Source organism: Sarcophilus harrisii, chromosome 3, assembly GCF_902635505.1.
Source record: "Sarcophilus harrisii chromosome 3, mSarHar1.11, whole genome shotgun sequence".
NCBI lineage: Eukaryota > Metazoa > Chordata > Mammalia > Dasyuromorphia > Dasyuridae > Sarcophilus > Sarcophilus harrisii.
The window spans coordinates 66,025,178-66,039,501 of NC_045428.1; the positions used below are offsets into that span (position 1 = coordinate 66,025,178).

At 40.9% G+C, this 14,324-nt stretch overlaps 1 protein-coding gene across 1 annotated transcript in view; it reads left to right on the top strand.

The window, feature by feature from the left end:
* The first annotated feature begins 2,870 nt into the window (after positions 1–2,870).
* MARCHF4 (membrane associated ring-CH-type finger 4) overlaps positions 2,871–14,324 on the top strand; it is a 122,963-nt gene continuing 111,509 nt past the window's right edge. The window contains exon 1 of the mRNA XM_003765947.2: positions 2,871–3,775. Coding sequence (XP_003765995.1) covers positions 3,260–3,775 — 516 coding nt within the window. The 5' untranslated portion in view covers positions 2,871–3,259. The remainder of the gene's footprint in view (positions 3,776–14,324) is intronic.

Consider the following 14,324-nt stretch of genomic DNA (forward strand, 5'->3'; position numbering starts at 1 on the left):
GTTGATGATTCACTAATCCAGGTGCTAACTACCCATATCCCTTTATTTCTTCTCCATGATCTTGTAATTCACCTTTCTGGCCATTTTCCTGTTTGCTAGCAGTTCTTCTTGGGGTGAGGACTGGAGCAGAAAAAGAAATGGAAATGCATGAATATTACTGTTTCTCAGTAAAAGTTGAGAATGGTAGTGGGTAGGAACTCTGGATTAAAATAAAATTATGGTATTGTCTGTAGATTTCAATATTCAGGATCCAGTAGATCATAAACAAGAGTTTTATAATGTGGGATGATGAAGATGAAAAAGAATAAGGAGATGATTGCAATCATCCTCTTTGTTACATCTTATATTTAGCCAATAAATTTCAGATCATTGCCTTTCAATAACATCTTAATTCGCACTCTCTCCATCACCACTTTTATGTATGCTCCAGGTTTTGTGTGGGAGTCTCAAAACTTCATTCACCTCCCCCTCCATATCCCCTCCCAAGGTCTGTAAGACAAGACTTCCAATTAAGACTGACAATTAAATGTGCAGGTCAACAATACCTAGTGCAGGAGATGGTGAGGTAGCTGTTGAGTCATTTACACTATGGCATGCATCCTAATCTTCCACTTCAGAGCAAGTGTGGAAGATGCTAGAGTTAGCATCTGAATCTCTCTTGACTTCCCCCACCCTCTTCTCCCTCTCCCACTTTTCTCTATCCCTCCACCCCTTTCCTCTCTAACTCCCTCCCTTTTTTGTTTCCCTCCCTTTCTCCTTCTCCCTCCCTATCTCCATCCCTCTTACTGTCTCTTTCTTTCTCTCTCCCTCTCTCTCTCTGTATCCCTCTCCTCTCTTTCCCCCTCTCCTCCTCTTTTCTTCTACCCCTCCCAGGCTGCGTCAGTCCCCCAGTAGCGTGACGCGCGGGGTCTGGGTGGGAGCTGTCCAGCAGCCCAGGGTGCTGAATGCAGCAGCGGAGGCAACGGAGGCGGTGGTGGAGACAGCAGAAGCCACAACACTCAGAAACCTCTCTTTTCAGTCCGGGGACCTGCAGCTCGCCGCCCCCATCGCCTCTCTTCCAACACCACCCTTTTGCTTTGCCTTTGCACCGCAGATCGAGCTGGGGGACAGAAGCCGAGGCGGCGGGCTCTGAACATCAGAGAAGACAAGACGACACCCAACATCTTTGTATTTGATTTGCTTTCTCTCCCTTTTTATAATATATTTGCATATATATTATACATTTTTTTTTGGCAAGTCAAGGGCAGGAAGCTAAAGCCACATCCTGGCTCCCCCCAAACGCCGCCACATCTCTCCCTTCACCCTCCCCTCCCTTCAGTCTCCAGCTTGCACCGCAAACAAGCCTTACCTCGTTGCATCTGCGAGGAGAGGTAGCAACAGCGAATAGAGCCAGCCAGAAGAAGCGGAAAGGAGGGGAGGGCGGAGGGGGGTAGGGACCCAGCCAGGTCGGCCGCCAAGAGGTGGGTGGGGGGCTGGTGGGGGGAGGGGGTAGGGGTAGGAGCTGCAGGCAAAGACACAGCAGCCTTCCCTTTCCCCCTCCCCCTCCCCAAAACCACCCCAGACGCGGACTGCACGCTTTTATTATTATTTTTAATTGTATTATTACACTCCTTTTGTTTTTCATATATATACGCATATATATAAAAAACAATATTCCGTCTCTCCAAGTCGGCCCTCCTCATCCTCCACTCTCCTTGTCCCTCCCGGCCCTCACTCCTCACCCCCACCCCACGCCTGCCTTGCCTACGGTCGCATGGCAGCGCTACCAGGGAGCTGGGGCTCAGGGCCAGCCCCCAGGGAAGGAGGAGGAGGAGGATCATGAAGCTCGGACCCGCGGCCGCGCCGAGCGGCTGGCAGCAAGAGGACGAGACGGAGCAGCCCCCACCCCGGAGACAGCCGGACGCCGCCGAAAAGCAGCAACAGCCTCAGCCACCGCCGCCGCAGCAGCAACAGCAGCGCCGGACTCGGTCAGAGGAGAAAGAGGAGGAGGAGGAGGAGGAGGAGGGGGAGGAAGAAGAGGAGGAGGACGGCGACGAAGAGGAGAAGGCGGCGGAGGAAGAAGAAGAGGAAGAAGAGCAAAGGGTCAGCCCTAATCTCCAGTTCTCCCTGCCCTCGCTGCCCTCCAGCAGGGGCCTTTAATGGAGCCAAGGCGAGGGGACCTCGGATTTACAAGCTACAGCAAGGGTGGTCTGGGAGCCGAGATCATGTAACCAACCCTTCTTTCCTCCTCCTCCCTTTCCACACACCCTTTTTTTCTTCCCCTTTAAGCTCACCTCCCTCTTTCCTTAGGGAGGGACCTCTAAGCTCAGGAAGGAGCCAGCACTGCAAGAGTTAAACGTGCTTTCCAATCTCTCCCTACCCACCCTCACCCCAAGAGCTACTACCACCTAGTCTCTTTCTGCACCTCTTCTCTTAAAAAAAAAAAATCTTTATTGTCCAAAAAACCTTCCCTACCCTCTCCACCCTTTTGGCAGCAGAGGCAAAGCACAATTCCCTATTTCAAAAACCCAAATCTTCCTTACTCAACTCTGCTCCTACTAGCCTCTCTGGTGCTTTTGGGATTAATCTCCTCAACTTCTTCATCTAGGGCTTGAAACTTCCAACACACCACCCCCTCCCAGCCCTGTTCCCTATTATCTAAAGAAAATCCACCCCCTTTACATACACTCATAACCATTTCTTGAGTAGGTTTTCCTTGAGTTGAACTTAGTCCATTTCCTTATTTGATTTAAACTCTTCTGGCTCTAGCCCCTCTAATCCAAAAGAAAAACACCTTCACTTCTAATTAGGACTTTGAGGAGGATTGAGTAATTCTCCAACCCCTACCCTATCTTCCATTCCAAAGGAATTCCTAACTTAAAAAGGCTTTGGGCTAAAGGCCCAGTCTTCTCACCCTCACTCCACAGCCCCTCTGTTACCCTATCCTACTCACTTAGTCCCAGTTCAAAGACAGAAAAGAGATCTCCTTGTCCAAACCAAGCCCTGTTTTGAGGGAAGAAAGAAGATAAAGACAATTTTTTTCTTTTTGGGGGGTGGGGGGTGGGGGGAGAGGATTTAGTGACAACAGATCATAGGAAGTTCACCCCTCAGGGGCATCTAGCATTTTGTGATTTGGAGGAAATTTCAGAGAGGGGAGTGACAAAGTAAAGTCCCCCTCAATCCCATAGCACAAATACACTGTGGTCCCCCCAAATCCATCCAGTCCCCAAATCCCCAAAGACTCCAGTTGGGAGCTCGGCCCTCTCTCTACCATAGGCACATGCTAATGCCCCTGAGTGGGTTCCTCTGGTGGTGGTGGTGCTGCTGCTGCTGGTATTGCTGTGGAGGGTGTTACCAGGCTCCCCAGATGTTGCGCCACCAGGGTCTCCTCAAGTGCCGATGTCGCATGCTCTTCAATGACCTGAAGGTCTTCTTGCTTCGGCGCCCACCGCCGACCCAGCTGCCCATGCACGGTGACCCCCAGCCCCCTGGCTTGGCAGCCAACAACAACACCCTCCCAGCCCTGGGTGCTGGTGGATGGGTCGGTTGGAGGGGTCCTCGAGAGGGGGCCGGCGGGGAGATTCCTCCTCTGCCACCTCCGCCACCCTTGCCACCCTCTTCTGCAGAAGATGATTGGGGTGGCCAGGTTGTGGAGCCACCTGCCTCCCTGCTCAGCAGCACCTCCTCAGATGACTTCTGTAAGGGGAAGGCTGAGGACCGCTATTCACTTGGCAGCAGCCTGGACAGTGGCATGAGGACCCCCCTCTGCAGGATCTGCTTCCAGGGTCCTGAACAGGTGAGTCCTTTTTCTTCTTCTTACCTTTCTCCTTGGCATTCTGTGGGCCTTGAAGATGCATAGTAACTAACCTACATATTTTAGATGAACCCTAACTTAGGCCCTGGAGAGCCCAATATCAGATATTCTTTACTTCAACATCCCAAAAGATACATGACCAGTTTCAGGGACTCATCAATAGTTGTTGATTCTTCTCTTTAGTCTTAGTCCTGCCAGGTGGCCAAGGGATGGAATCTTTTGTGTCTCTACTATTATTTGACCAATATCTTATCCAAGTAGTATCTTAGCAGTCTTAATGGCAAAAGGAACGGGAGAGAAGTAACTCTGGAAGAGAGTTCTTTGGTATTACTGACATATATTAGTAGTTAATATTTCCCTTTTCAAGGATATTACCCCAGCCCCACTCAGAATGATTTTTTTCAGTAGCCTCAAACTCAAGGATGAGGGGTCCAAAAGACATTAGGGTAAAGAAACCTATTAGCAATGATATTTTTTTCAGGATTCCATTTAGGTATCTGACTATCCAGAGGACACTTTCATATCTCAAGACCAATCTCACAGTAGACTTTTTCTGTCTCCATAAGTTCTCCAATACCTCTCTGGATTTCCTCAGTATGTGCTTTTTATTTTGAGAACATCCTAGCTTTAATACTTTTAATATTTTTAATATTAAATATATATTATAAAATATATATTTAATTATATTATATTATAAAATATAATAAAATATATATTATAAAATATATTATATATATATTATATATATTATAATATATAAAATATATTATAAAATATAATAAAAATATATTAATATATTTTTAATACTTTTGTTTTTAATACTTTGTTTTTCAAAGTGCCCATCTTTTCAAACTCACATTAGGATACAAAAGATTATCCAGTTTGCTCAAACAAGCCTCTGTATTTCCTTTCCCCTTTCTCTTTACCATTACTGCAGATTGAGATTTAAGTTTTTCTAAATAGAAAAATGGAATGGTGTTTTTGGCAAATCTCTTTTCCAAAGTATCTAAAACTTATGGGTTCTTGAACAGTCTATATTTAGAAACCAAAGGGAGTGAGCCTTGGGTAGAAAGACTTTCTAAAGTCTGGGAACATTCAATGAGGTCTTTTGGCAATAAGAATACATACCCTCATTAATGGGGTTCTGACCACAGTTCCTGCTTCTTTTCTCCTCTGCCCTGCTGCCCTGATCTATTCTTCTTAAACCTGTCTAAAATCCTGAATCTCTTCTTGCCTTTTGGCATATCTAGCATAGCTGGAAAATAGCCATGTTTCCTCAAAGTCTTGGTTGTGCCAATTCTTACCAAGGCAACTCTCAGATTAAAGATTCCAACAGAGAGATCTGGATCTATCCCTGTTTAAGAAAAGGATAACCTGGGAATGAAGAAGAGGGGAAAAACTGCTTGAAACAAAATGATTAGAAAGGGGTTTTGGGATGTGAAAAGATACCAATTTGGGGTTCCTGGCCTTTGGAGCAGTACCATAAATATCTTTACTGCTATTGCCCAGTCCCATTTCCACACTGCTTTGGACATACAATTTGTTAGAAAATGTTCTGCAAATTCATAAGTTCCAGGGAATGGAAATCACATTTGTATGACAGACAAGCCAAAAAGGCGGTTTGATTAGAAAACCTGAAGAAGGGAGGGAAGAGCTAGCAGAAGCTTTAGTGGTTGTTAAGAGGGTTAGGGCAGAGCTACGAGCCTCAACAAATGCTTCATAGTAGTTTTTTATGGCAGAGACAGAATTTGTGAAAATTCTGGTGAGCAAAAGAAGATATAGTGTAAGCAAGATATCCCTCAGTTGTTTGCCCCTTTCCTGAATGAGATGGGTGCTGACTTTGTACTGTGGGCAACCTGTTGCAGAATGCTTTATCATCTAGTGTTGGTCCCAGGCCCTAGGGATGGGTGCAGGGAATTGGGAATGGTATATTACAGAAGAAAATTCTGAGAGATAGTGGTCATTGCTATATTTTAGCTAGATTTCAGTAAGATGAAATTACTTTGGGAGACTGAGGTCTCTACTAGTCTAGATTACCCATGCAACCCCATGTGATCTGTTTTGAACAGAAATGTTTTCACTTACCAGAGGAAAGAGAGAGAAGTCAGATCTCTGATTTCATTGATGCAGGGAATGCTTTCGATGAAACCTCTGCTACCAAAGAAGGCCAACACCTTCTCTACACTTTCAGTAATAGACAGATATCCAAACACTAAAGTTAAGTGGTTTCCTCAGGATCACATGACCAGTGTGTGGGAGAGGCAGAACCTGAATCCAGGTTTCTGTCTCCAAGGCTAGCTCTTTCTCCACAATTCATATTGCCTTTCAACAAGGGAAGAATCAGGAATCCCACTCAGTTCTCTGCTTCTGGACTTTATTATTCTCCCCTGAGAGGCCACAATGAGTGTGATAGTAACTACTTTCAGTGGGACCTGGTACCAGGGTCATGGATCCTTTGGCCAAAATCTTCTTTCATAATGGAAAGTCATTCAGGCTTTAAGGAGTTCTCTAAGACTCCTGAGGTACTAGTTTTACCCTGTTGGAATCTGGTAGCTACAGCTACTCCATCTCCTCTGAGATATCTATCCCTGCTAGAACAAGCACTTGTGTCTGCCATAGAAAGCAGCCGAGTCTCTAGAAAGCAGCAAGATCTGGATTTAAAATATAGATCCTAGACCTCACCATCACCTTTGATTCTTTACATCCCTTCAGTAAGGCATCTCACTTTGTAGATCTCAGTTTTACTCTCGATAATATGAGCAGATGTTTCCCTTCCTTTTTCTGCCAAGTATTTGTTGGGAGACTTCAGGAGAAATCAAATGTGAATCTAATTCCAGTAGTGCCTACCTTCCTAAAACTAGAGACTTTCTTGTTCTATATCTCATGATTTTAATGTGATATTAAAGTTTAAGCAACAAAATCAACAATTCAGATTTGTTCTGGCTCTTTAAGCTTTTCAAAACACTTTCCTTATGAAAGACAGTGAGATTACTGTGGAGTGGTAAAAAAAAACGACTTTAAAATCAGAGACCTGTGTTGGAATCCAGGCTGTGACAATTATTATCTGTGGTGCTTTGAACAAATCTTTTACTTTGAACAAATGAGATAACAATTGTAAAGCACTTAGCACTGTGCTTAGCACATAGTAAACATTATATGAATGTTCATACTTTGGGACAGCTCTGTTAGGAAATTTTTTCATAGATAGAGCAGAAATCTGCCACTCTGGAGCTTCTACCTGTTGGTCACTCTCAGGCCTAGAATTCAAGAGATGTTAGAGGCTGAGCAGTTTGGTCCCTATTCATCTTCTATCACAGTGGGATCAAATTTAAAGTAAAAACAGAGACTACTAATCTTGTAATGAAGATCCTTGAGGTGCATATTGACTTATCTTAAAAATGTGATATTATCTATGTTTTATTGATTTTATTTATTTTATTGAATATGTCTCTGTTAGATTTTAATCTGGTTTGAGTAGCATTTTGATGTAAATTATGCATTTGACATCTTTTCTCTACTATACATATAATAAATAACCTGTTTACAGCACTACTTTGGGTGCTGGATTACAAAGCAAGAGACTGGGTTCCTTGCTTCTAAGGGGCTTCTAGTCTAAATGTTGGAGATTGGGCCAAATTGCAGTGATAGGAATAGCTCTACCTCTAAACAATTCTCTCCACATTACTACCCATAAACACAGACATAAGTGCTTGCCCTGGAGAGCATATTAGGCAAGATGAGGAAAGGTAGAATTATTGTGAGAATACTTATTCTTTGATGCTTTGAGATTAGGCTTTGCTCCATCTGAGAAGGCTGGATAAAAAGCTCTTCTCAATTGTGCTCTCTCTCTCTCTCTCTCTCTCTCTCTCTCTCGAACTGAAAATGGGTCAGATGGTATGAACTACCCACCCCTCAAGCACAAATGGATTCACATTTTTCTCACTACCTAAGTCACATTCCATTTATTAGCTCAAAGGACAGGGCCTTCCTTTCTAGTTTATTTAAACTGAAGAGATTGTCCTTGCATCTAGTTTGTCAGGAAAACCACCATAGAAGCTGTCTGGTTGTGGTTGTTGATTATTTCTTGAGCACCACAATGCTCTAGGCAGAAAGTACTTGTCTTTTATCTTCATTATCAAAAAGCTTTTATTAAGTGCCCATCTCTGTCTGTGCTCAGCTGAGTAAAGCTTCCACTCTAGAGGGAGAAAACTGAGGAACAGAAATATGAATTGACTCAGCACAGACAGTAATTAGCAAAACTGGAATTTGGTTACAAGTCCTCTGATGCCAGTCTTGCTTCTGCTATATCACATGTTACTGTTTAAGAGTTTACAAATTCTAAACCCTTGAAATCACTGCAAAGTTCACCTTTTTAAAAAGGAGATATAGGTACAAATGTCATTAGCCCTATTTTACATAAGCATACTGAGCCTCTGATTATGTGACTGTCAATTTTGTCTTTGTATCTCCTGAGTCTGACACAGTGCCTTGTACACAGTAGAAACTTAATAGATGTTTATTGAGTTGAATTGTCCGGAATCACAATGATCAGAGTAGGAACAATAATAACTATAGACACAAGAAAAACTCCTCTGACTTATTTGTACTTCAAAAATTTATTCAAAAAATTTATTTCTTCACCTAAGATGAGATTATAGGAGTTTGTGAACTGTTTTTCATTTAGTCATGGTGACAAGTTCTTCTGTCACCATTGAAGATCAAATGAGAATAAAGGGGATTTGATGGTGGCAAGAAGTATTAATGTTTAACCCTTGGAAGGTGGAAGGAATGTCAGGACTTGGAAATATGTACCAAGGATAAATGGGATTTCCCTTCTCCTTACTTCCAAGAACCTTTAAAAATGGGTGAGTAGTACTGAATGTAGATTAGCCTTGAGCAACAGGATGAAAAGTAGGAAAAAAGGAGAGATGAAGGGAAGATAAAACTGTGTCTATAAACTTTTTTGGTCACATTCCTTGAGTTTGATAGAAATTAATGGTCATCAGTAAGAATTGTAAGCAATCTGTACCTCTTCTCTCTTCATTCTGTATTTGGTTTTTCTAAGACATTTTCTTAAGCAGAGAATTCAACTATTTGCTAGATGCTGTTATTTGTATTCTTTGAGTTTTGTAATATGGGGAACAACAATTGGTCATGGCTGGAAGGAGCCTGAGAAAATGGAGTAGGGTGGCTAAAAATGCTTGTAAACACAAGAGAATGTTTGAAAGACATTTTAAAATCAAGATGGATATTGGATGACTCAGGAAGTCTACTAACTCTAGAACTTAAGGAATCTAGGACATGTTCCCTTTCCACAAGACAGATGGACAGACACACACACACAAATACCATATACACAAATGTGCTACATAAACACCATACTTGCTATCACTGTACACATAGATATCTTAATACAATATGGTATGTAGAAATCCAACTTAGAAAGACTTTGTATACAGAACTCATATTCATCTTGAGAGAGTTACACTATAACACAGGTTAAAAAAAAAAAAAAACCCTACATAGTACATGTAACCTCTAACATATTTCTAGATTAGGATGGAAAAATGTTTGGATAGGAAGTATCTTATGGTCAATGGGAATCAAATATTGTCTTGACCCTGATTAGTGAATATCTCCTTCAGGAAAAAGAGGAGAATTGAAGTCACATTCAAATGACAGAGTAAGACTGTTATATTCACTTTTCTGTCACCAAAGTTCTGTTTCAAAGCTACCAAAACCTACTTTCTCTTCATCCCATTCTGTTAAAGCACAAAATTCTAGAAACTTGTATCACAGGAGATTTATTCACAAATATAGTTATTCTTTCCTGATAGATTATATAAGTAGTCTATCTATATAAGTAGAATAAAATTCCATTTTAAAATACCTCTCTATATCATGGCTTCCTCACATATATAGTGAAGAATAAAGAATGCATGTCTCTCCTTATTACAAAGAAAGTTCATGATGAATAGGGTGGAAGACATTCTGGTACCCTGATGTCCTTATTATAATAGATTGCTGATTCTACTAGTATATTTGTTAAATTAATTTATGCATTATTGGTATTTTGCCTACATGTTGGTCTATGTTAGTTTTATATATTAGATGGTAAGCCCATCTAGGGTGAGCAGATAGGCAGCAAGCATTTAGTAAGCTCTTGCTCTATGTCAGGCACTGTGCTAAACACAGACAAATATAAACAAAATATATGTATTTTGTGTGTGTGTGTGTGTGTGTGTGTGTGTGTGTGTGTGTGTGTGTATAGATAGACCAAAAGACAATCCCTGCCCTAAAATATCTTACATTCTAATAAGGAAGACAATACATAAAAGGGAGCTGAAAAGAAATAGAAAAGAGAAAGTATTCTTTGGGTGAGAAAGTTGCAGTGAAGTCTAAAGTGTCAGAAGCAGAGTTGTAAGAGGCACGAGGCATGACCTTCTTAGAGACCTGTCCTCAAAATGGAGGTCGGAGAAGGAACTCTCCAGTGGAAGAAGGAGGCAAGAGTGGCAGGAGAGATGTTCCAGGTAAAGAAGGCAGCTGAATCAGAATGCAAAAGTCTAAAAATCAGAAGCATAGCCAGAAGAAAGGTCATGTCTATTACCTATCTAGGTATACCTATTTCCCCATTCATCTCTCTCTGTCTCTCTGTCTGTCTCTCTTTTTCCATGCTTTCCTAGCACATACCTATATCTGTTTAGGTATTAAATAAAGTATGTTTTAAGATGAGGAGGAAGCAGTTAAATGGTCTTTCCTTTTAAGCATAGTGAGGATGTCTGACTAAGAAAATAACTGCAAAATTGGGAGAGAAAGGAAATATTTTGGGAATAATTTTCTCTCTCCTTTTTTGTAATTTTCTTCCTCCTCCCCTCCCTCTCTCCCTTCCTTCCTCCTCCCCTCCCTCCCTTCCTTCTTTCCTTCCTCCCTCCCTTCCCTTCCTCCATCCTTCCCTTCTTTCTTCCTTCCCTCCCTTTCCTTTCCCCCTCCTTCCCTTCCTCCTTCCTTCCTTTTCTTCCTTCCCTCCTTCCCTCCCTTTCCTTCCCTTCTTCTCTCCTTCCCTTCCTCCTTCCCTTCTCCTTTCCTTCTTCCCTCCTTCCCTTCTCCTTTCCTTCTTCTCTTCTTCCCTTCCTCCCTTCTTCCCTCTCTTCCCTTCCTCCCTCCTTCCCTCCCTTCCCTTCCTCCTTTTCCTCTCTCCCTTCCTCCCTTTCCTCCCTCCCTCCTTTCCTCCCTTCCCCCCTTTCCCTTCCTCTCTCCCTGTCTCCTTCCTTTCCCTCTTTTCCCTCCCTCCCTCCCTTCCTTCCTTCCTTCCTTCCTTCCTTCCTTCCTTCCTTCCTTCCTTCCTTCTTTCCTTCCTTCCTTCCTTTTCTTCCTTCCTACCTCTTAGGTCTTTCTTGCTATCTTTTTTGTTTTTCTTTCTTGTTGTCTTTCTTAGGTGGTACAATAGAGAATCATAAATGTGAAAGAGTAGTTTGGATGGGGATGGACAAAAGCAAGGGAAAGATGCTCAGATGAGTATAGGAATGACAGAGCGATTTCACATAAGAGAGGAAAGAGGCCAAGTTGGAAGTGAGCCCAGAAAGAAAGAAAAAAAAAATATGCTGGCAATCACATACTCTATAGCTATAGTTATACCACCCTCATCTGTAATATAGATATTGTGGTGTGTGTTCATATAATATCTATAGCCATCTTAAGGGGAAAATGAGAAGGGTGTGCACAATTGGGTGGGTTGGCTGATGATTGAATATTCAAAAAAGTGAATATAGTACAATTTTGGTAATCTCATAAAATGAAACTATTAAGAAATCACTACCTTGAAAAAAAAAAAAGCCCTGGGAAAGATTGTTTGCCCAGAATTAGGTAGAGGCGGTGTGTTACAAAGAATAGAATACAAGATAACCAAGAGACTCCTTTCCTCTCTCCTGCCAAATTTTCACTAATTAGCTACAGGACCTTGAGTAACCCATTTCTCTTCTCTTGGCCTCTGTTTCCCAATTTTTTAGATTGGAAGATTGAACTAAATAACTTCAAAAGTTCATTATTCTAATTTTTTTCTTTTTTTTTTTAACTCTCCTCCCTTAAATTACTTTAAAGTGATTTAAATCTTACTGAGCCTCACTTTCCCCATTTGTAAAATCAAAAGACTGGATTTTTATGACATCTAAGATCCCTTCCTGTTCTGCTATTTTATGAATACATGAAAGGTATGTGATTTTTACTGGAGGCATAGTTTGAATATGATTTTGTCATTCATATAAAGTTCCTTCTGAAAAACCTTCAGAGATCATTCCAATGTCTCAGCACAGAGGAGGCATTCAATAAGTATTTGTAAATAGTGATGATTTTCCTTCCTCTGTCTCTCCAAACACCCAATCCAACTCAAAACAATAGTTTTGGCTCTCTTTTTTTCATATATGCAGAAGATCATAAATGCATTTACACACATATGATCATAAAACAATGAGATTTTTAAAAACCATAACTTACATGAAAATTGATTTCATTAAAATATGATCACATTTCATATAGAGGAGTAAAGGAGGTATAGATAAAATTATCTCCAGGGACCATTCCAACTCCATGAATTCCTGATTCTGTAATGATTAATGATGTCTCATCCTGGAAATAATTATGGTCATTTATCCCAGTTTGTGTCCATTTTTCTATGAATGGACCTATTCTTGTTATAATGAAGAAAAGTGGGTAATCATGCTTGATTTCTTTCCCCATAGTTCTTGACTGGTCACTGTGTATATGTAGAGGTTGTTCCAAAAATTTTAGTGTAGTATGCTTTATTAGCTCAAATATGTAGTCATATTTGAAAATATAGAAAGTGGAAGTTAACAATCTGTTTTATGTGCAGAATATAGAGCTATAAAGAAGAGAAAGATGTATAGAGCTGGGGACAAATGGGAAAAGAATTCAGTTCAATTCAACAAGCATTTGTTAAAGTATCTATTAAGTTCTAAGCCCTCATGTTGGGATATATTAATGAAAGGCCTCAGGGAGCTTATGTTCTATTGGAGATGTATTGGAAGGAAAAGAAATAACAAAATTTAGACAGTTAAGTGAATACAATGTAATTTGAAGAGAGAAAAAAATTAGTCAGGAGAGAAGAGAAAAATCCTTTCAAAGAAATGACTGCTGAGATAGCTAAGGATCCTAAGAGGTAGATAGAGCTGGGTGAAAAGGGGCTTTAATGCAGGCCTGAACAAAAATCATGGATATGAAAGAGGAAATGCTGACTTGAGAGAAAACCAATCAGGCGGGCTGGTTTTCCTGAAACAAAAGAATTTGAAGGAGAGTAATACAAAATATGTTTGAAATGTAGGTTGAAGCCAGACCATCTACAGCTTTAATTGCCAAATTTGTATTTTAAGTACAGATAACAACAACAAAAAAAAGCTTCTTGAGCAGGGGTCTCAGAAGGGGAGGGGCAAGATTAGTCCTATGCTTTAGAAAGATAATTTTGAAAGTTATATGGAACTTGGATTCAAAAGGGAAGAAACAAGGAAACTAGATAGGAGGTTATTGCTAAAGCCCAAGTGAAAGGAAATGAGGCCCAAAGCTAGGATGGTGGTTGGGTGTGAGGGAGGAGATAAAAAAAGTTTGCATTCAAGAGTTATCATGAAGCTAGAATCAATAAGACTTGGCTGCATGTGCGTCTTCAGAAGATTATTGATTTAGAACTAGAAGGGACCTTAAAGAGTCAGATAAGAGTTGAGGGCAACTTTGAGAGTTCTGAATCTGGTTGATTAGAAGAATGATTGGTATCTGTCATAGAAAGGAGTGAAATGATTGTCTTGGGAGTGAGAGGTAGATAATTCATTATTTTAGACATGTTATATTTAAGATTCCTTTGGGACATCCAGGTAGTTATGCCCAGAAGTTAGTTGATAAGGTGTGACCAGAACTCAGGAGAGAGATTATGATTGTAAATGAAAAATTTAGGAACCATAGAGATGATAATTGAACTCATGGGTGATGATCACTGAGAGTCTAGAAAGAAAACATAAAATAATAGGACTCAGTACAAAGCTTTGAGGGGACAATCTTGTCTGGGAAGTATGAGATGGATTATACTCCAGCAAAAGAGACTGAGAAGCTAGTAGTCAAACAATTAAGAGGAGTGCTAGCAGGCAGCAGTATCATGAAAGCTGAGGGAAGAGAGAGTAAACAGTGAGAAAGGGATGCTCAGTAGTGTCTGGAGCTGCGCAGTAGTCAAGAAGAAATGAGATAATCAGTAACTCAGGAAAGAGCAGTTTCAATCAAGTGGTGAGAAGGATCAGAAGTCAAACTATAAGAAAGTAAAAAGTAAGGAAGTAGATTCAATGAATGTAAATAACTTTTGGTGGGCATTTGGTTAAAAGAGAGGACAGACTGGTTCTTAGCTGATGCTTCTCTTTGTCAGATACTCTTAGCATTTAATAAAATCCCAGAGACCTAAGACTAGAAGTGATTTAAATCCCCTACTTCTTTGTCAGGAGTTTTTCAGACATTTAGTAGCTGTTTCCTTTTTCCTCATACT